At 28.6% G+C, this 21,458-nt stretch overlaps 5 protein-coding genes and 2 pseudogenes across 7 annotated transcripts, besides 5 other annotated features; 2 read left to right on the top strand and 5 right to left on the bottom strand.

Moving 5' to 3' along the window:
• Nucleotides 1–10,961: part of a mobile genetic element that runs on past the window's edge.
• Nucleotides 491–1,159, bottom strand: TVAGG3_0619160 (uncharacterized protein; the record flags this gene model as incomplete). Its single annotated transcript, XM_051240302.1, has 1 exon — nucleotides 491–1,159. One exon carries the CDS (start codon nucleotides 1,157–1,159, stop codon nucleotides 491–493), a length of 669 nt encoding a protein of 222 aa, XP_051086889.1.
• TVAGG3_0619170 (Prim-pol domain family) lies at nucleotides 1,607–2,802 on the bottom strand (the record flags this gene model as incomplete). The annotated part of the gene is made up of 1 exon (XM_051240303.1): nucleotides 1,607–2,802. A coding segment is annotated over one exon (1,196 nt), but the record flags the coding sequence as incomplete, so codon positions are not given.
• On the top strand, nucleotides 3,245–3,655 carry TVAGG3_0619180 (organellar and viral DNA polymerase type B; the record flags this gene model as incomplete). The annotated part of the gene is made up of 1 exon (XM_051240304.1): nucleotides 3,245–3,655. The coding sequence occupies one exon, from the start codon at nucleotides 3,245–3,247 to the stop codon at nucleotides 3,653–3,655; it is 411 nt and encodes a 136-aa protein (XP_051086891.1).
• On the bottom strand, nucleotides 6,252–7,133 carry TVAGG3_0619190 (annotated as a pseudogene). Its single transcript has one exon. A coding segment is annotated over exon 1 (882 nt).
• Nucleotides 9,012–9,725, bottom strand: TVAGG3_0619200 (uncharacterized protein; the record flags this gene model as incomplete). Its single annotated transcript, XM_051240305.1, has 1 exon — nucleotides 9,012–9,725. A coding segment is annotated over one exon (714 nt), but the record flags the coding sequence as incomplete, so codon positions are not given.
• Nucleotides 10,962–11,253: 292 nt separating the features above from the next.
• Nucleotides 11,254–11,282: a mobile genetic element.
• An 839-nt stretch (nucleotides 11,283–12,121) lies between these two features.
• Nucleotides 12,122–12,495: a mobile genetic element.
• Nucleotides 12,496–15,766: 3,271 nt separating this feature from the next.
• TVAGG3_0619240 (uncharacterized protein) lies at nucleotides 15,767–16,174 on the top strand (the record flags this gene model as incomplete). The annotated part of the gene is made up of 1 exon (XM_001306466.1): nucleotides 15,767–16,174. The coding sequence occupies one exon, from the start codon at nucleotides 15,767–15,769 to the stop codon at nucleotides 16,172–16,174; it is 408 nt and encodes a 135-aa protein (XP_001306467.1).
• A 1,214-nt stretch (nucleotides 16,175–17,388) lies between these two features.
• Nucleotides 17,389–17,599: a mobile genetic element.
• A 3-nt stretch (nucleotides 17,600–17,602) lies between these two features.
• Nucleotides 17,603–18,428: a mobile genetic element.
• Nucleotides 18,429–18,965: 537 nt separating this feature from the next.
• TVAGG3_0619270 lies at nucleotides 18,966–19,551 on the bottom strand (annotated as a pseudogene). The gene has a single exon: nucleotides 19,078–19,502. A coding segment is annotated over exon 1 (425 nt).
• Nucleotides 19,552–21,458: the final 1,907 nt, after the last annotated feature.

The raw sequence follows: 21,458 nt of genomic DNA on the forward strand, positions 1-21,458 counted from the left end.
AATGTCTGACAAAGAATATTTGTTGTATTTCTTTGAGTATCTTACGTTTAAATCACCTATTCTAACCACTTTGGTGTCATCGTCTATCTTTCTAACTGTTTCAAACTCAATGTTTGTCATTACTGTCTTTACATACAAAACAAAAAAAGATATAAAAATAAAATTAGCGTTATTTTTCTAACTAATGAAATTCATTATTTTTGAAGAACTGATAGGGTCACCAGGTCACCAGGTCACCAGGTAATTTAACTTTTCTGAAAAAATGTGACAACATGACATTTTGACAACAACATAGGTTCTTCAATAATGCTTCATGAATGCCTTCCTCATTAATGTTTTTAGGTTATTCAATAATGAATTATTTTTGAAGAACTGATGAGGTCACCAGGTCACCAGGTCACCAGGTAATTTAACTTTTCTGAAAAAATGTGACAACATGACATTTTGACAACAACATAGGAGGATGGCAAAAATAAATTCAAATCATACTTTATAAAGCATCATTTACAGGTATTTCATCGTCAGTAAATGAATCATCATTATCGTTTGGTTCAACTTGTTTATATAATCCTTTCATTTCTTCTTTCAAAACATAATACCATGTCTGTTTACCATCTATTTTTCTTTGTTTCCTATCACATTTATCCTTAATACTCATTTGGAAATTCTTGTCTTTCATGTCTGATGGTTTGCAGAATAGAGCATTTTTACACGTCATACCTACACACAATTCATCATAATGTGTATTTATCCATACATCTAAAGGATTTGTTGATAATTCAATTAAATCTTGTTTGGCTTCAGTCATCGGAATGATTCGTACATTAAATGATGAAAGGTCATATTGCATAAAATACGTCAGTAAATTATCATAAAATTCCTTTGTGCATGAATTCATCAAATTCTTGAAGTAATCAAATTGACCCTTGAATTTACCATTAACTCTTAAAACTACATATCTTCTGTCTCCAACTTCAATTTTGACAGGGTAAACGTTATTAGTTACGAAAATGAAGTTTGCAACGTTCTGAGCAGTTCTTCTGGGTTGATTCTTTTCATTAATTCTTATCTCATTATCCGTTATAATTGATTTCAAAGCGTTGAAGTTTGCGAGTCTGTCTTCACCAACATTCTTGAGTTCATTAAGTACAAGAAACATTTATTCTCAACTACTGAATTGAAATTACCCGTTAGCTCACCTATTTCGGTAATGTTTTTGCATGAATAACCAGCGAGAAGTTCAGAAATAATGTCTGTAAATCTGTTTTTACCTGTTCCCTGAAGTCCTTTCAAAATAATTGCTGTTTCATTCTTGATTCCAGGATGTTGAATCATTGATGCAATCCAACCGAGTAGGTATTTATACACTTCATCGTTATTATCACAAATGACTTCTTTAATGAAATTCATAAACATCTCAATTTTTGAGTAATCAGGTTTTTCAAGAATGTTGTATTTATAACCCTGAAACGTTGAGAAAACATCGGGGGAATCAGATTTAAAGCAAACACCCTTAACGGTTAATGAAGACAATTGATTTAATAGTACATCCCATGCTGCTATTGTTTTACCTTCTTCTTTAAATAATTTAATCATTTTAAGTGACTCTTTCATGTTTGATTGAAGAATGAATGATATTTGATTCATTTTGTCGTGGATGTTGTAATCTTTTTGAATGAAGTATTTGTTTCCACAATCTACAAAACGGATTACACGTGATAAATCCTCAATTACTTCAGAACTGTTTTTATACTGATGATTTTCAGCCTTGCGTCTAATATCTGTTATCAAAAACGAGTCATCAAGTTTTATATCAAATGTTATTTTTGGCTTACGTAATAAAGGCAAAACATATTCATCATAATATTCCTTTTGATATAGTTTTAGAATCTTCACCAAAACAAATGGAGAAGTCATTAAATGTGCATATCTTTCACGTGCTTTTTCAAAATTACTTTTTGCATTTTCTGTTAAACTGCAGAAGTTATAAACGTTGTCGTATGCTTCATTAATTAAATGATTAGGTAACGAATTAATTGCTTGAAACAGTGTGAATAATGTAACTTCTTTTTCTAAATTCATGTTTCCACCGTCATTATGTACTTCAAAATCACAGATGCCATCAACTATGCTCTGGGCAAGTTTATCGTCAATGTTTACATCTTTGTTTTCATTCATGATAGTCTTTATTTCTTCATTCTTCTGTTCAACTCTTACCTTAATATTCAAATCATTTAATATATCATTCACTGTTCTAGTTAATGTTGAATCATAACTTCCACGAATGAATGAGTATGTATTGATTGGTTCTGTTGCATTCTTGCGAACTCTTGAATCAGCCATAACCACTAATGAACGCTTTGAATCATTCATAGAAGTCATTATGTCAATATCATAATCATTGCAGGAATAACATTTAATCATTCTGTTCGAAACTACATAGAAGAAATTAGTGTTGCAATAAATGTGAAGACCTCCTGAAGCGGTTTTAACGATAACATCTTTATCCGAAAGTTTTGATAAAATGTCTTTTCTAACTGTTTCTTTAAGTTCATCATTGTACGATTTATTGATATCAACATCTATAATCGTTAAATTTGATATTTTATTTACTAATAAAGCCATACCAGTTTTCCTTCCTCTTCCTCCATCGTATTTGAGGTAGTTATGTAAATCAATCTTGTTTTCACCAATTCTTTCGTTGAGGGTTTTAGTTTCTGCCATAACTAATTCCTCAACTAATGAATCAATAACTTTTTCATCAGAAACGATATAGTTGCTGTTGTTGTTTGTTGCTGTCATTTATATAGGAATAAAAAAATAAAAATAATTTTAAAACTAACTTTATTTTTGGACAGCATCAAATTTCATTCCTGTTGTCAAAATGTCATGTTGTCACATTTTTTCAGAAAAGTTAAATTACCTGGTGACCTGGTGACCTGGTGACCCTATCAGTTCTTCAAAAATAATGAATTTCATTAGTTAGAAAAATAACGCTAATTTTATTTTTATATCTTTTTTTGTTTTGTATGTAAAGACAGTAATGACAAACATTGAGTTTGAAACAGTTAGAAAGATAGACGATGACACCAAAGTGGTTAGAATAGGTGATTTAAACGTAAGATACTCAAAGAAATACAACAAATATTCTTTGTCAGACATTATATCTCCATCTGAAAAGAAAACAAACGACTGGGTTAGAAATGCTTCAACTCAGAAAATTTTGACAAGAAATCCTGAGCTTATGATATCAGTAGCATTTCATGGAACAAGAGCATATCTTATAGACAAAAGTCTTATACCAATAGTTTTGTTATGGTTAGACCCAGTTGTTGGATATAACTTCATAACATATGGTTCATTCGATACTGAACGTTGCAGTGAAGGCTTACTTTACATCGTTCAGAAACCGAAGGACTTCAACACAAAAAGATATAAGATAGGAAGGACATATAATATAACTCAAAGATATGACAGTACAGTCAATAGAGTCAAGGTTGTGTTTGTTAATGATATGAGAGCTGCTGAAACAGAACTGCTTGAAGTTTTTGAGAAAATGTATGGTGCTCCCACGAAAGGTAAAGAAACGTTTGAAGTAGATGAGATAGATAAAGCTATAAAATTATTTGACGAAGTTGCTGAAAAATACATGTAAAGCGTTTATTTTTGTCTTTTGTGAAAGTCAGAAAATAAAGTTAGTTTTATTTATTTTGTATGTAAAGACAGTAATGTCAACATCAGAGAACACAACAACTACTATCGTTCATGAAGCCATTAATGAAGAATACGAGTACATACAGTATAACAAACAACTTCGCCTCATTCGTTCGGTCAAAGATGACATGTACCAAATGCAAAGTATAATGAATGCTCTTCGTTCTACAAAGCAAGAGGTGAGAAAAGAGGTGAGATCTCACTTCGTCACCTAAACATTATTTTTGGGTCATTTACACTCATTACGATGAAGTCATGACAATCATTTCCATGTTGTTGTCAAAATGTCATGTTGTCACATTTTTTCAGAGAAGTTGAATGACCTGGGAGCACAGGGTAACATGGTGTTATGATTTGAATTAATTATTGAATAACCTGAAAAAACCATTAACGATAAAAAATAACTGATAACAAAATTTTATTTTTATATAAATGAATACCCGCAAGCTCAAAATTTACCACGAATCATAACAAGGGAGGAAACGATAAAAAATGCTGCGAAACTTGCTAAAAATAACAAACACTAAAACTGAGAAAATGTGGTTATGCAGTAATGATGGAAAGAGAGATGTTGTCAAAGAAAAATAAAAATTAAATTTTGGATTGAGTTTAAAAATTCATCTTTATTAAATTCAATCTTTCCAATCAATTTATTTATTCTATTAAATTCTTTTATTTTTGCTTCACTTAGTTTAAGGATTGAACGATAAGTATTCTTAATTTTTCGATTATTTCTTTATCGTTTTCAACCTCACCGCATTGTGGCTTCTTTTTGTAATAGCATATTTTTTGATTTTTCTGTTTAGTTTCTTTTATATATTCATCGTCTGGACTCTTGACTGCTTCGTTGTCACTCATTTCTTACGAAATAAAAAAAATTAAATATTATTTAAATTAATGGAGTAATAAAAATAAATCGGAATTTCTATTAATTATTGTCAACTTCAACTAATGCATTGCCGTTAATATATCTAACAAATTCAGCTATTGTGTCAAATCTTCGTCTTTTTTTGTCATTGATTTATCAGTTTTTCCATAATCGAGATGAATCAAAACTTTATCCCCTTGTTTAAAATTCATGAGCCCCGAATTAATTTGTTCACGTTTAACATCATTCAACCTTTCCATTTGCTTTCTAATATATTCCCATTCTTTTGAAATATCATTTTTGTTTTCCACCGGTTTCATTTTATAGTTCTATGCCATGTATTATTATAATAATATACTAACTGTTGTATGATGGAGTCATGATTTCCATCCCAGTATATCTGACCGTTAACCCCTAACGCATCTCAAGAGTTCTCATTACCGCATCAACTATTTTATTATGAAACGTATATGGAGAGGATGAAAAGTAAAAATTAATTTGTGGGAAATAATGAGTCATAGTTGCCTGAAATCCTTTATCACTATCACCCCTGATATTATCTACTCTTTCATGATCTAGTAAGTATTGAATAGCTCTTCTTGTTTCCTGTTCTGTTTTCCCTTTCACTGGAATGCAATATAAATATCTGGTGTTAATGTTAATGGCAAATAAATAAGTAACGTTTCCTTTTGAATATTCTAAATGATCGATTTCGTATGAATATGGATATGGTGCAAATGAAGGGCGACCAAATTTTTCCTTTAACGTTGAATTTTCGGGTCAATTGGTTTATTTAATATCTTGAAACCCTTTTTAAAATCTTTTTGCTTCTTTAATGTTTTGAAATGGATATAATAAAGTGAATGATGAAGGATTAACTGGAGGAGGTGGTTTTGGTATTGCAGGTACAGTCGTTGGCGGTTTTGGTGTTGCAGGTACAGTCGTTGGGGTATTGGTGTTGCAAGTGGTTTAATTTTATCCGCTTTGATTTTGGATGATGAAGTTTTGGAATTCATTCCTTCCTTCATTAATTCTGGATGATCTATTCTATTCATTTGTTTTAAATATGCTGTATATAAAGGTTTGATATACTTTCCCGCTTCGAGTTTATGTGAAGGATGAATTCCAAAAGTTGATCTTTATTTAAAAGTTGGGCTGAATGTGGTTTAACTAATGAATCATAAATTAAAGCTTGTGCATCATTTTTGGTCTGAAGGACCCGGGCGTTTTGTTCTTTGTTTTTGTGGCTCAGGATTATATAATTTATATAATTCATCAATATTTTCTTCTGTTAATACTTCATTTTTGAAATCTTTCAAATGTTTAAGTTGTGATTTAGTTTTTTCCTTTGTATATTCATTATTTTTAATTTTATCTTTAATTTTAGAAATTATTTCATCATGATATTTCAAAAATTCATTATCATAATATGAATAATAATATTCCATATCATCATCCGTTATATTTTCATTATGTTTTTGGAGATATGATTTAAAATCATTATAACTAAGAAAATTTTGATCACGTACTAAATCATCAATTAAATTTTCTAAATCTACGTTATCCATTTATATAAAAATAAAATAAATGTTTTAAGGGTGCCCACCTCTTTGATCAAGAATCAAAACCATCATTCAACGGTTCCTTTTGTCTCTTCTGTGGCATTTCATTAAATAAACGGCATACAACATCCATTTTCACAACATACAGCCTTAGTGTGTGCTCCTGTTAATGCAGTCTTACCGATTTAAGCGAGTCATTGACCAGTTTTTAAGTTGTAAATTAATATTCTGACCATCAAATATCACTTTATCATTTATTATATCCAAATAATTTTTAGGTGTTAATTGTTTATTTTGTCGTAAACTAACTCCTTTCATTTTTGTGCAATCTTTTTAAAATCACTTCCATCAATTGAACCATTGAATGATGTATAACACTTGGGGCATAAAGCAACCATGTTATCACCTTGTTTCTCAATTGCTAAACCCAATAACTTCTTCTCATGTGCTTTTTCTTCAGCTTTATTCTTTAATTTAGGTTTAAATTTCTCATCAAAACAAAAGAAATCAAAAGGTGCGAATTTGTAAATGTTTTTATCATAAAATTGTTTATCAGTAACAATTGCTTGAAATGCTTGAGTGTTAGGAAGATTTGGATCACCAGCGATTGCCCAATAAGATGAATCAGTATCACCTTCAATGAAATGAAAACGATTAACATTCATGCATTTATACATAAAATCATAAATGAAAACCAAATACCAGTATTTAGCATTATCTAAAGTGAAGAATGCCTCTTGTAAACATGTATCACATCTATAAAATCTATCTTTAAGCATCACTTGATACGTATCTTCACCTATTTCTCTTATGTTTTTAAACTTATTTGACATACATGCAACGCGTGCCTTCTGTGCATTCATTATTTTAGTCTTTGCGTAATTTTGTGTATTCATTGCATCGTAACCATATGATCCATTAAGTGAAATCTTGCAAAATAAACTTTTTCCTTTATTTCCTTCTAATTCAGCCTTTTGTCTTTCGTTCATAAATTTGTTCGCAAATTCATTAAAACAAGTGTTTTTAGTAAATGTTAAAATTGATTGAATGTCATCGATGATAAAATGAAAATTTGTCTATTAGATACCAAAGATAATAAGAAGAAAATGGTTGATATTGGTTGTGTGTTGATGCTAACTGAGTTAATTTTCTCTGTTTCTGGTCAACCGGTAAATTGTTTGATTTCATGTAATTATACATAAAACTGCCAATTGTTTTTTCATCTGTGATAATATCTAAGTTTCTTATTATCGGTAAAAAGTTTATGTAATCATTAATGTATTTTTCATCAATGTGACCCTTTACTTCAGCCACGAATAAAGTATTTTTCTTTCTAATAATTCCCAGTGCTTTTGCTTTCTTTGTTGCTGTATCACAAATGATAACACCATTCAATCTTCCCGGCATATACATTTTATGGTCAGTATATTGAATGAAATCATGAGGATTAGATGAAAATGATGAAGGATATAATGAATTAAAGTCAACTCCAACGAAATGAGTCATAATGTTGGTGGTGTCCTCATTTGATACAGTTTTAGTTTCTGGATTATATGAAAGTTTATTAATGTGTGTGATTCCTTTAAGATTTACTCTATGTTGAACATTTGATAAACCACCAGTAATTCCATTACGGAGAATGTGATAAGCTTCAACTGAATCTAAAGTCATTGGTAAATTATTTTTTAATGCATAATTTCTTAAATTGATTCTTAAACGTTGAACATCTTCATCTTTATTTGATTTTACGACATTGCAATAACAACACATTAACTGACAATTTTCTTTGGTATGTGGTTTTTCATTATCGATTCTATCCAATGTTGGTTTATTTACATATGTAAACGCTTTACCACACATTTTGCATTTAGATGAAAGGATTAAATCGTGATAGTATTGAAAATCATCCGTTGAAACATATTTTTAGTATCTCTTTTCGCCTTTTCATCTTGTTTCTTATATGAATCAATTTTATATTTCCAATACTTTTTTGTTAATTCAAAACTTGATTCTATCTCTTCCTCAGGATATTTTTCATTAGGATTAAAGTCTTTATATGCTAAAGCGTAACGAATCATTGAAGCATTCGATGATAAAGAAAGATTATGAAGCATGTCAATTTTATAAACAAATGTTTCTTCGATAATTTTATCAATTGGGTCAATCATAATTTCAACATCTTTATTGCAATAATGAATAAAATATTCTAATCTATTCTCAAAATTTTTAGCATCATTGAGATATATTTGATAATCACTATCTGATATAGTTTCTTGAGTTAATGCTGAATAAAATGAATCTTTCGTGAATGGTTCCACTTTATATAATTCTTCTTCGTAATTCTCCCATGTGATGAATTGATAAGGGAAAAAGGATTTAACACGTGACTTATTGTTTCCGAAATCTTGAGTGAATTGGTCTAATGTCCCACCCGCTATATAATTTCTGATGTCAATAAATCTTAATTCATATGGAACGTTTGTTTTCTTTACAATGATTTGCTTAAATTGTGAAGATGAACCCAGCATTGATTTTATTTTCCATTTTGCAGTGTTTAAATCACGAAGAATTAAATTTAAATCAAACTTTCCCGAATTAAAACCTATGATATTCACTTTATTGAATTCCTCATCTAGAAGTTCTTTAAATGCTTCCTTCTGTTTTTCATTTAATGTTTGAGACAAAGTCCCCACCGTTTGGTCCGTTTGCGACTTCATTAATTCTTCATATTGTTCAATATTTGATTTAGCAACTAATGAACAGGTTGAAAATAAAAACTCAATCCAATCAGAAATAAAAGAATCACTTGATGTTAAGCAAAAATTCCTCGTATATGTTTTATCATTTAATTTAACCATTGATGATACCATGAATGGTTTTAAGTAAGCGTTCAAAGTTGCACACTCAGAAAGTTGTAATTCTTCTTTAGTCTCTAATGTTTCGAAGTCAAAAGTAATATAATATCTTGTTGGTTTATAATATTCCTGCAAATTATGTGCTAATAGCCATTGATATATCTTCTGTTTCGTGATATGTGGTGCATATGGTTGTTGTGTGTTTTGCAATTGAACGTCTTGAATTAATCTTCCATTATTTTCTTTACATTTCTCACAATGTTTTAAAAATCTTCTTTGGTTTTTCCTTTCTGGATCATCACGGATAGAATATACTTCTTCTTTGCAAAAGGGGCAAACTTTATATCCTGTGAGTGCTTCAACGTCTGTTATTCTGTCAGCGTGAAGTTTTCCACATGGACTCTGTGTTAATAAAATATTTACTGTTTCAAATTCTGGATCTATCATTATTGATTCCACTAATGGAAAGTCTACCTTGTTAATGTCTACGTCTTCTGGTTGAGGGTCACAATAATAAAAATCAATATTAACGTTTAACATTCTTGCTAACCTCTCACTTTCTGATGAAATGTCAAACCCTTCATATGCATCTATGGCTTCATTTAAATAACTTCTACGAGTTTTAGGATTAACACCATCAGGAATGTTATAGAAGCGTTTAAATAACCTTCTACCTTCGGCTCTTATTTGATTATCATTCATTTTAGCTGTTCCATTTTTGTTCATTTATGTAAGAATAAAAAATTAAAAAATAAAGTTTATTTTTTAAAGCCCATAAAATGAATTAAGAACACATAAATTTTTATCATCTGCGACGTGACGAATACATTTTAATTTACTCAAGAATGTGTACCCTGATACATTAAATCTAATTCCTGTCTTATTTAATTTCACAACTTTGAAAAGGAATGTATGAATAGCTATAAAATGATGAGATGATGTTTTATGGGTTGCTTCCATTTTTTCTGAAATAAATGAATAAATATAATGTTTATAAGTTTTCATATCTTTTATGTTCTTAATAACGAATGGTATAGACCTTTCCACTTCATCTTCCTTCGGTGCTGTTCTTTCATATGAAACATTATTGGTATCTTCAATAATGAAACCACAATCACACAAAATTTTATAGGTTCCAATGGTTTCTTTTGATATTTTATCTAATAAATCAAAAACTTTATCAACACCTGTGCATTTATTTAAATAATAATTTGTGTAAATATCATGGTCTTCTTTCTTAATCGTATTTGTTGCATATGTTACGTTTTTAAGAGCTTTTTTGAATTTCTCAGAATCTAAAGGTGGTGAAAGTAATATACATGGATAATCTCCATCGTCAATAAACTGAAGCTTATGTTTATGAATAAATTTTGTGCCTTCTTCTGAAAGTGTTTCGTCAATATCACCATCTAATAAATTTTTAGTAGATTCCAAAAAGTAATTTTTATATCTTTCTTCATGAGATTTCTGAACTGCTGATTCTGAAGCTGGGATATTCATTAAACCCTCTACTTCATTTTCATTATATTTTTCAACTTCTCTTAATTCCTTAATTTTTTCATCTATTTCATCTCTTATTTTTTCCAGTCTTTCAATTTCATCGTATTCATCATCTTTAATTCGTTCTTCATAATATTCAGGGAAAACATCAGGTTCTTTAGGTTTTTCTTTTTTAGATGTGGGATATAAGAAATTTATAACATCATCTTTATTCATTTTTCCATCATAATCAAACTCATTTAAAAACTCCGCGAATTTTTGACAATTTCTAAAATAATATTTATCAACCTCATAACCTGCCTCCTCTAATATATCCTTTATTTCCTCATTTGTGAATCCTAATTTTTTAACGTCGTTAGTCTTGACACTCATTTCATACAAAATAAAAATAAATTTTCATAAATGTAAGACATGAATTTTTAAAGTTTATTTTTTAAAAAAATTATTTTTTATTTCATTATGTATGGGCTGAGTGTAAATGTCTTACAATTTTGAAAATTTTTTAAATCTTGATTTATTCAAAAACGTAAGAATAAAAACCGTAAGAATCATACATTTTTTACTTCATATGTTAAAATAAATGATACAAAATCGTTCTATATTGTATGAATTCTTACGTTTACAAAAAAAGTCACACAACCCTTCAACATATACTACTATACTGATATAAAATAAAAATCTTTATTATTTATTTAACCTTTATTGTTTCATTAAACTTCATTTATTTTATATTATAGTTTTATTCTTTTAGCTACTTGTAAAATAATCTAATTTTATATCATCATTTTACCGGATTATTCTTCAGTGCATCGATTGTGTATCTAAAATAATATCATTATCCTTATTCTGTTTTTTCCAAAATTCTTTTAAATATCTTTTTTGGTTAGATTACTTTATACTTTTTACTTTTATTTTTTAATTTCAAAAAAAATTTGGTGATTGTTCTATTCTGTTACAATGTGCTAGGGTTGTTAGATTCCCGACGATAGGTGTCTTGGAAGATTTGCCTGGTGTCATCATAGTGTCTTTAAATCAAAAATTTTATTTTGGAGTTAGTTTTATTGATTTTTCAATAAAAAACATTTCTAAAACAAGAAAATAAAACGATAAAATATTTATATTTTATATAAGGATCTTATATATTTAAAATAAATATCATTTTATTTTTTTCATTGGTGTCTGTCAAACCATAATACACTATTCAAAAATTCAATGTGTCTTGCGGTTTCAAAAGACACCTTCAAATTGAACGATAGCACAGACACTATTGAATTTTACCCATTGTATTTAGTTTTTACCCTTTTTATTTTTAAGTGTTGTGCATGAAAATTCGGTTCACTTCATTTCTGGCAAAAAGTGACAAGTTTACATGACAAAAATAGTTTACATGGCAAAAATATATAGGGTATTTTTTTTTAAAAGTAGTTATCTTTATATATAAAAATAAAACTTTTGATATATTTGAGTAAATGATTTATTAATTTATTTATTTATTTTTTTTAAATCAAATCATATAAATATATATATATATATAATAGTGAAATAGAACAAGAGATAATTATTGATGATTAAATTGTAGACGAGGATAAAAGTTTAGATAAATTAATAAAATTAGTGTGGAATCAGACAAATTTCGGGTTGTTTGGGAAGGAATTGTTGGCTATGATGTACTGATTCATGATCAGTACATCATAGCCAACAATTCCTTATACAAAGTTCAAAAACTTGGGTGCAATCAGAACTGATTGCACCTAAGTTTTTGAACTTTCTCGAGGGAATGAAAGGGTAAGAGGTATACATTATGAATATATACCTCTTACCCTTCCATTCCCTCTCTGACAGCGGGAAACTTTGTCTGAATGTTAAACTATTCAGACAAATTTCGGGTTGTTTGGGAAGGAATTGTTGGCTATGATGTACTGATTCATGATCAGTACATCATAGCCAACAATTCCTTATATAAAGTTCAAAAACTTGGGTGCAATCAGTTCTGATTTTCATTTGGCAGATCCACTTCTTGTCTTTCCATTTTTTTTGAATCAATTTATACAAATAAACTTATAAAACACAAAATTATTATTTTATAATATAATTCTTAGATAATACATCCGATATGTAAAGTGTCAAAAATGAATTGAACCGAATTTTCATGCATTACACTTTTTATTTTTAAGAATTAATGACTGAAACAGCCGTTTTGCTATGACCTCAATCACTTTTATTAAGGGTTTCGTTTTGCGAAAAAAACGTACAATACGCAATTTCGCTAAAAAACATTTAGCTAGCAATTTCGACCTTTGACTCCACTCAAGACGTCACTTTTTTAATTTTGCGGTATCATATTTTTGGAAAATCTTTATGAATATTATATAAAAAGTCTCTTTAATATCTATATTTCATATTTTTATCGATTTTTAAAGTTTTTGCGAAAAGTATTCAATTATTTTTGCTATTTGGTCGGGTAAATGTCAGATTTGCGACATTTTCTGATATGATATTCAGGTTCTACGTTGATAATAATGCTTATAGTGTTGCATGCTAAGATCAGTCATAATGTAAACCTCTCAATTTTATTGTCGTGGGAAGTATCTCAATTCCTTCAAAAAAATTGAAAAACTATTTAATTTTAAAAATATAATACTTTTAATTAGTTAATTAATTGGAGATATTTTTAAAAAATCACTTTTGATAATACTTTTGAGAACTTTAATTCAAAAAATATATTCAAAAATATCCAGGATATCAAAAGGGAATTGTTCCTTATGAGGTATATAGTTATGATGTATACCTCATAAGGAACAATTCCCTCCTTAAAACGAGAAAACTTGTTCGAAATTGTTTATCATTTCGAACAAGTTTTCTCGTTTTTAATAAGAAACTAAAGGCTATGAGGCATTGATTATATATATTAGTGCCTCACAGCCTTTAGTTTCTAATAGATAGCTGGGAAACTTTCTCCAAATGATAAGTTATTCAGAGAAAGTTTCCCAGCTATCAAGAGGGAATTGTTCCTTATGAGGTATATAGTTATGATGTATACCTCATAAGGAACAATTCCCTCCTTAAAATCGTAGACATTTTTATACTTATTAATCAACCATTCAAAAATCATTCCTCTGAAAAGTTATTTTATTAAAAATTTAGAATTTTAATAAATATAGAGTTTCAATTTCATACAATACCTATATATTTTCAATAATGGAATTTGAAAACCATTCTCAAAAGTTCTCAGAAAACCTTTTTTTCATTAATTTTAAGAAATCTGAGTATTAAATTAAGTGATAAATTCGTTTGACACTACTTTAATTTTTAAATTCAAAAAATTATATGTGCTTCTTAAAATGACTCAAAAAATTTTATTATAAAATAATATATAATATTAAAAATCCCACAACATTTTTTTACTTTACATAATCGTACTTCCTCGACGATTAATTTCCACTCAATTTCTATCATTGACCGAACTTAGCATGCAACAATAGAACCCTTTTGCTATTGTGTCAAAATTGCGAAACCGATAGCAAAAATATCTCGCAATATCAAAATTGAGATATTGAGTGAATTCTGCATTATAGAGATTAAAAATCTGATTTGTGAAAACATCTCATCAGTTTCTAGCTAATTCAAAAATCTTTACTATCTTATTCGATTAAAATGAAAAGGGAATAGTTTCATTATGCTTTAAATGACAGCCTTATAATATAATCATAGTTTTCGCTCAATATGCAGCATTTTTTTTTCGAAATCTATGGTCAATATCCTAAATACTGATTGCTTTGCATTCATATCTCTTACATTTTCTATACCCACATCACTATTCATTGCTATTCCTATCTTTTTCATTTTTGTTTGTTTCTCATAATTTCTCAAAAAACACGATAACTTGATATTTGTAAATATCATACTTTATAACGTAAATAAGAACTTGACCTATTAAGAAAAGCAGTAATGAAAAGAAAATTTGAAATTCATAAAAATTACAAGTTTCTGATGACAATTAGCTTAATTAAACCAGGTACAAGATTATATAATTGTATTTTCTATCCAATTATCCATATAATATCTTATCCAGAAAAAATAACTTGATCAATACCAAATGATTTTTTAACTAGTAAATAAAGTATTTTCTTTACACACACATTGTATATCATAGTTTTTTCTTTGGTTTCGCAAAACATCCAAAAACAAATATGCTATAAAAGTGACAATTTTAGCAAAACGAAACCCTTACTTTTATTTATTATTTTAAATATTATTTAATTTTATTATTTGAATAGGCCAACTTATATTTGAGAAGCTCAATTTGAGACCACTTAATACATTGAAATATCATAAATATTGAAATATTAAAAAGTGTATTTCAAAATATTGAAATTATAAAAATTTATAATACTGAAATTGAGACAAATTAATAAATTCAATGTGTTTTTTTTTGAAATAACTCTCAAATATTATTTTTTTGTTTATTTAATGATGAATAAATATGATTGCTTTAGTCAATCATAAAAACTAATTTAAGTTTAAAATAATGAAAGGATAATTTGATCGTTTTTTAAAATACAATTATTTTTGATGATTTGCAAGAATCTTTGAAAAGAATATAATATAGGTTCTATTTTTGTAAAATTTATCCAAATCATGTATTACATAAATTACGATTAAAACGATGAAAGAACCAAAAAGTGTGTTTTGTGTTTTGTTGTTGCGTGTTGGATGCGGGATCCTGTTATTTCCGAAATCGACAAAAAATTTGGAAATTTAATTTCCGAAATCGAAATTATATTAATGTTTTTAATATTCTTATATCAAAAGGATTAAAGTTCATTAAGAGAAAAACAATTCTTCTTCTTCAATCTATTGGCGCATTTATTTCTACACGCCAATAAGGAAGGGAAAATTATAAGACACTATGGTGTCTTCAAAACGCTAATTTTTGATATTTTTAACAACCCTACAATGTGCATTATCATATTCTAATGAATTATTCATTACATACATTTAAAAAAACTTGTTAAAAATGAAATTAAAAAATTATGTTTATTATTACGCTGTGAATGTGTCAACAGCGGTCATGCCTGTATCTGTATCCCATATTTGCCACAACCTTTCTGTATCTGCATTTGTGTATTTCGGTTTCAGCTGATACATTTGATTTGGCGTGTAATTTGTTCCAGTTAATGGATTAATTGGGAGATCTTCATGCGGTGTGTTATTATTGTACTCCCAAATAAAGGCAGGAATAGCCTGAATGCTTTGGCAGCGCTCCAATGTCGGCCAGAATCTCTCAATCTTCCCATTTTGGCAGGGAGAATGAGAGTCTGTATGCCGCCATTGGGCGCCCCAAAGATCAAGTAGATCTTGAAAGAAATAGAAATGCACTTTTATGCTGGATGGCAGAAAACTGGGAGCTTATTGAACCGAGGATTGGAGATATATTCCTGTTGCTTGATAAGAGTAACGACGAATATTCAGCTAACAACCAGGATGATGAAATCGAATATGATTCATCCCCAGAAATTAAAGATGAGGAGCCATCTCCTATAGAAACTAAGAAGGTAATAATTCCTCGTATAGATGAATTTATTTATTCAGTGGGTCCTACAGCAGGTTTTATTTTAGCAGATCTTTTGAATCCGGATCCTTCAGATATTTTACAACTTCTTAATTTTCATTAATCTATTAATTGTTATATTTGTGTTTTATGCAATTTTTAGTTATTAATTAAAATTCTTCTCAAAAGAATCAAAATTATTTTTCTGAGAGCATATTATCATTTGTAAATCACCATTCTGCTCAATTTAAAAGCCAGTGAAAGCTAAATTTATTAGATTTATCCCAATTAATCAAAGAATTTCAATGAACCTCATTAGAATATGTCGATAAACTTAAAACTGCGGTATTTTAGTAATGAAATAATGAAGGAAATTAGGTTTCTTGATGATTTATAGAAAATAAATGAGATTTTATGAATGTTAAATTTATTAGTGGCGTTGATTCAAAACTAAAGGTAAATTTATAATAATTATGCTCTAAAACTACGAAAAATATCAGTAAAATAAGGAATTATTAAACATTTTTATACAAAACAAAATAAGACACAAAAATAAAAGATTTATTTCTTTCCATGGTTAAAAATTTTTGTCCGTATCGCTTTAATAGCGTTCTTTCCAAATTTTCCTTGCATTAATTGGGTACCCTCAATTTTTAACTTTTGCAACTCCAAAAACCAGGTGTTTTTCCAGAACTACCATCTAGGATGAGTCCTAGGAGCTATAATTCTAGGGTTAGATGATACCCACTTAGTACTTTTATTTGTATATGTTTTAGTGGAATTTGGTGAGGGGTCATGAAATTCGTATCTAATTTGCTATCATCTAAGCTGGTAAAAGTTAGAGAAAGCTATTTACTGGTTGTATATTACAAATATACCTTGTAATAGAAAATATAAGTGTTTGTGATTTAAATTCGCTCAATTAGCTCGAAAATTTGTTTTATATCCATGACAAACTAACACAATCCTATTTATTTGATTGCCAATCTGTTCCCAAAATATATCAGCATGAATATATATATATTGATATTATTTGCAATTTCATCATTAAATAGTACTTTTTTTCTATTTTTAATTTAGAAATAGTATATTTATATAATAGCGACACAAGATTTTAATTCAAAAATATATGTTATCGATCATCACACTCAAATTGAATTTCAAAAATTTTAGAATTTTTCAATTTCAATATTGAAAATATATTTCTTATATCATAGCGATTCATGTTATAATAATATGGAGAAAAATATTGTTTTAAATCTAAAATTTAAAATGAATGATTGGGCATTACATTAATCCAATTTATTGTTTATTTGTTAATCTAGTGGAAACAATTAAGAGTAGGTGACAAAAGTGCATACTCTTAAATTAACCTTAAATGTTGATTTTTCGATATTTTCGGTATTAACCTTATTGTAATTTTTTCCGGTGATAAATTTATCACACTGAGGTTATTTTTCCGGTGAGATTTTTAACCTTGATTTAATGAAATTAATATATATAAATTTTATTATTTTTAATTTCGAATGAGTATAATAAAATATTTTTTTATATCGTCATAACTCTCATCACTGTTGTGATTCCAAATGCGATTATTAAGGTTCAAGTCGCTAATGTTTTGAATGAAGATAGAGCAGTAAGAATTCTTACAAGGGCAGGTAATCAGATTGTTGAGCAAAGAGCTTCAAAACACGATGAATGTTTGAAATTAATTCAACACATTTTGGAAATTGTCGAAAGCCGAAGGATTGAACCTAATGTCCTTATTCCATCTTTGAAGGCAATATTAAATTTGGCACAAAGAAGTTTAAAGGAAGAGTAAGCAAGATTAGATAATTTGGACTTTTTTTAAAATTAATGAATAAACAGTATATTTTTGAAGTGTAAGCTTATTTACCTGAAGCTATATTACTTAATATAACATTCAAAGTATTATTGCTATTTATTGGAGAACAAATTTATGTAATTTTCACATGAAAATTGATAAATTTGTATTTCCTTATGATAATCAATTTTTGTATTTGTAGAGAGTCTCCCTGCATGATATCAAGACTTGGCTATAAGTCTTTATCCATTTTTGAAAATTGTATTGTAAATTGTAAGAATTTCTGAATACTACTACTATAAAATATAATTGCTTATCTATGTATATTCTCCCTGCATGATATCAAGACTTGGCTATTAGTCTTTATCCATTTTTGAAAATTGTATTGTAAATTGTAAGAATTTCTGAATACTACTACTATAAAATATAATTGCTTATCTATGTATATTCTCCCTGCATGATATCAAGACTTGGCTATAAGTCTCTATTCATTATGAGTATGACCCCATTTTTTTTTACAAAAAGTGCCGAATTGCAACTTTGTCCCAATCTCGAAACAATTAATATTTTGGAGAAACAAAAATTTGAAATTTGAAATTTTGAAAAAAATGCATGAATCGGTAATTAAACATTGATTTATTAATTTATTAGCCATGCTTTTGATGTTGGTCTTATTCTTAAGCCGATTTAAAGAATTAATTTTTCCAAATCGTGTTTGACATTAACACATATAGATATATCAGGAAAAAAGGTATCACTTATCAAGTTATTGGTTTTTATGTATCTCCTAACTTTGCCTCGTTCTGAATACAATTCTAGTTAACGAATTTTAAATAACTATATGAAGAATACATCATTTGGTTTTATTATTAAAATGATATATATTAGCTATGTATATGCTTGTAAGAATATTATTCCGTGAATTGGAAACAGAAAAAATAAATTTAGACAGAAAATGCATATCTTTAAAAAATAATATGAAATTTAGCTTTGATATTATTATCCGATAAAATATGCATGATAATTACTCCGCAAATAAAATTTAGGAAGCAAGTTTTGACGGTTTGGGCGGTTTTCAATGGCCCACAAGGAAGGAAGTATCGTTTTATCAGGCAACAAGAGGTCTTGAAATGAGTAAAGGACTGATCACCCTTGAAAGGTTCAAACTTGCTTGCGCGCCGCAGTCTTAAAAATGATATGTTTCACTTCTGGTCGAAAATTTCAACCTCTATGACAGTTGTTGGATGAACAATTGTGTAGCGGGATGAAATCTGAGTGCGGCCTGGGGCTGCAGCGTCAATCTTCCCGGCATCTTTACCGCAATCATCTCTTAGATTGCACACAAAGTTGCGAACGAGCAGTTTTCTATGCGGTAAAGATGCCGGAAAAGAGAGTCGATGTGAGGTTCTTTTCGAGGGCTCCTCGAATGAGACACTGTTCCGCATTGATAACTTGAACGCGGAAGTTTGACCGACAAGAGTGCATTATGCACTCCTGTCGGTCGCAGTGTCTCATTCTGGGAGACATTGCCTCTGCATGTCTCCCAGAATGTAACAATGTTCCGCATTGATAACTTGAACGCGGAAGTTTGACCGACAAGAGTGCATTATCCAATCTTTTTTGTCATATACCTCAACTCACAAAGACAAAACCTTACAAAAAATAGGTAAACTTTGTTTTTTCACTTAATAATGTTTATTTTTAATTTTGTTCTTTATATAACTTTTTCTTCTACTAAACTATTTTTACAGACTCTACTGAGCTATCCTCACATATAAACCTGTGACAATAACACATATATACTCCCTTCATATTCTGATCTCATGACATATTACAGCACAAACTATAATTATACAACATACCTCATAAAGTCTGATTTTACCCCCATCTAAGCGTTCAAAACCTATTTTCCACACGTAATCTGATTCTTCTGGCTCCACTGATTCGATTTCTGCTGTCAGATCGTGAAAATATGCATCACACAATAAGATAAACACAAAACAACAACTTAATATTTTCCTTAAATTGTCAATTCCTCGATCTTGACATATTTTTATTTCCTCCGTTTCCCTCACAAATATATTTAATTTTCTGAATAAGACGTATAATAAAATGAATATCTTAAAAACTAAAATACAAAATTAATGTTGGGTAATGACTAGATATAGTATGCACTTTTGAATTCATACATTTTTTGAAAAAATTGTATTTTCAAAAAAAGATGTTGTTTCAGTATGAACTTGAAGAGAAATTTTAAGGAAAATATTAAGTTGTGTATTTTGTGTTTATCTTATTGTGTGATGCATATTTTCACGATCTGACAGCAGAAATCGAATCAGTGGAGCCAGAAGAATCAGATTACGTGTGGAAAATAGGTTTTGAACGCTTAGATGGGGGTAAAATCAGACTTTATGAGGTATGTTGTATAATTATAGTTTGTGCTGTAATATGTCATGAGATCAGAATATGAAGGGAGTATATATGTGTTATTGTCACAGGTTTATATGTGAGGATAGCTCAGTAGAGTCTGTAAAATAGTTTAGTAGAAGAAAAAGTTATATAAAGAACAAAAAATTAAAAATAAACATTATTAAGTGAAAACCAAAGTTTACCTATTTTTTGTAAGGTTTTGTCTTTGTGAGTTGAGGTATATGACAAAAAAGATTGGATAATGCACTCTTGTCGGTCAAACTTCCGCGTTCAAGTTATCAATGCGGAACAGTGTCTCATTCTGGGAGACATGCAGAGGAAATGTCTCCCGAAATGATACCGTCATACCAACACCAATTTATTCCTTCTTTCCATTGTCATACAATTCAATATTTTTATCAATCTTAATCAACTTTTTTATTCTTCTTTAATTCAATTTATCTTTCTCCTAGAATATCTATTCCTTTAACAGACATAAAATCACTAATCGAGCTTTTTCAATACTCAAAATTTCATATAAATCTTTGTTATTTTTTCTCTCATCGCTTATTTTATTAAATATACATATTTCCTCTCACATATCCCTCTTCATATATATTGGATCTCAACACTCATCTATTAGAACAATATATTTTCGCTTAATCTCATATTATTCATTAACAATCTTTCATCTTCTTATTTCTAGTTAACCTACCAATATATATATAGAATATATGCCCAATTACATATTCAGATACATTAAATTCAAGAAATTCTTCTAATATTATTCTCCTATTCATAATAAAATCATATTTAGTCTCACATCACAATTCTATCAGTTCTCCAATATCATATTGGTAACATCACATATATCTCTTATAATATCACTTAAATTTGTATTTTTTTATTAATTATATTTAATTAGTTCTACATTCTATTATTATAGAGGTTTGACAAACTCATCAATAGTTAAAATCAAAATCTATTCAGAACTTTGAATCTAATGAAAATTACATTTCGATATCTTTTTGCAAGCTTAATTTTTTGTATTATTTTAAAATACATTTAGTAATGTTATGTACGTATTGAATTCAAATTATAGCGCAGTAACATGCAACTCATCTTGAGATTCACATTTCATTTTCACAATTATTGCATATATACATCAATAACA

This window comes from Trichomonas vaginalis, chromosome III, assembly GCF_026262505.1.
Source record: "Trichomonas vaginalis G3 chromosome III, whole genome shotgun sequence".
Classification (NCBI taxonomy): Eukaryota; Parabasalia; order Trichomonadida; family Trichomonadidae; genus Trichomonas; species Trichomonas vaginalis.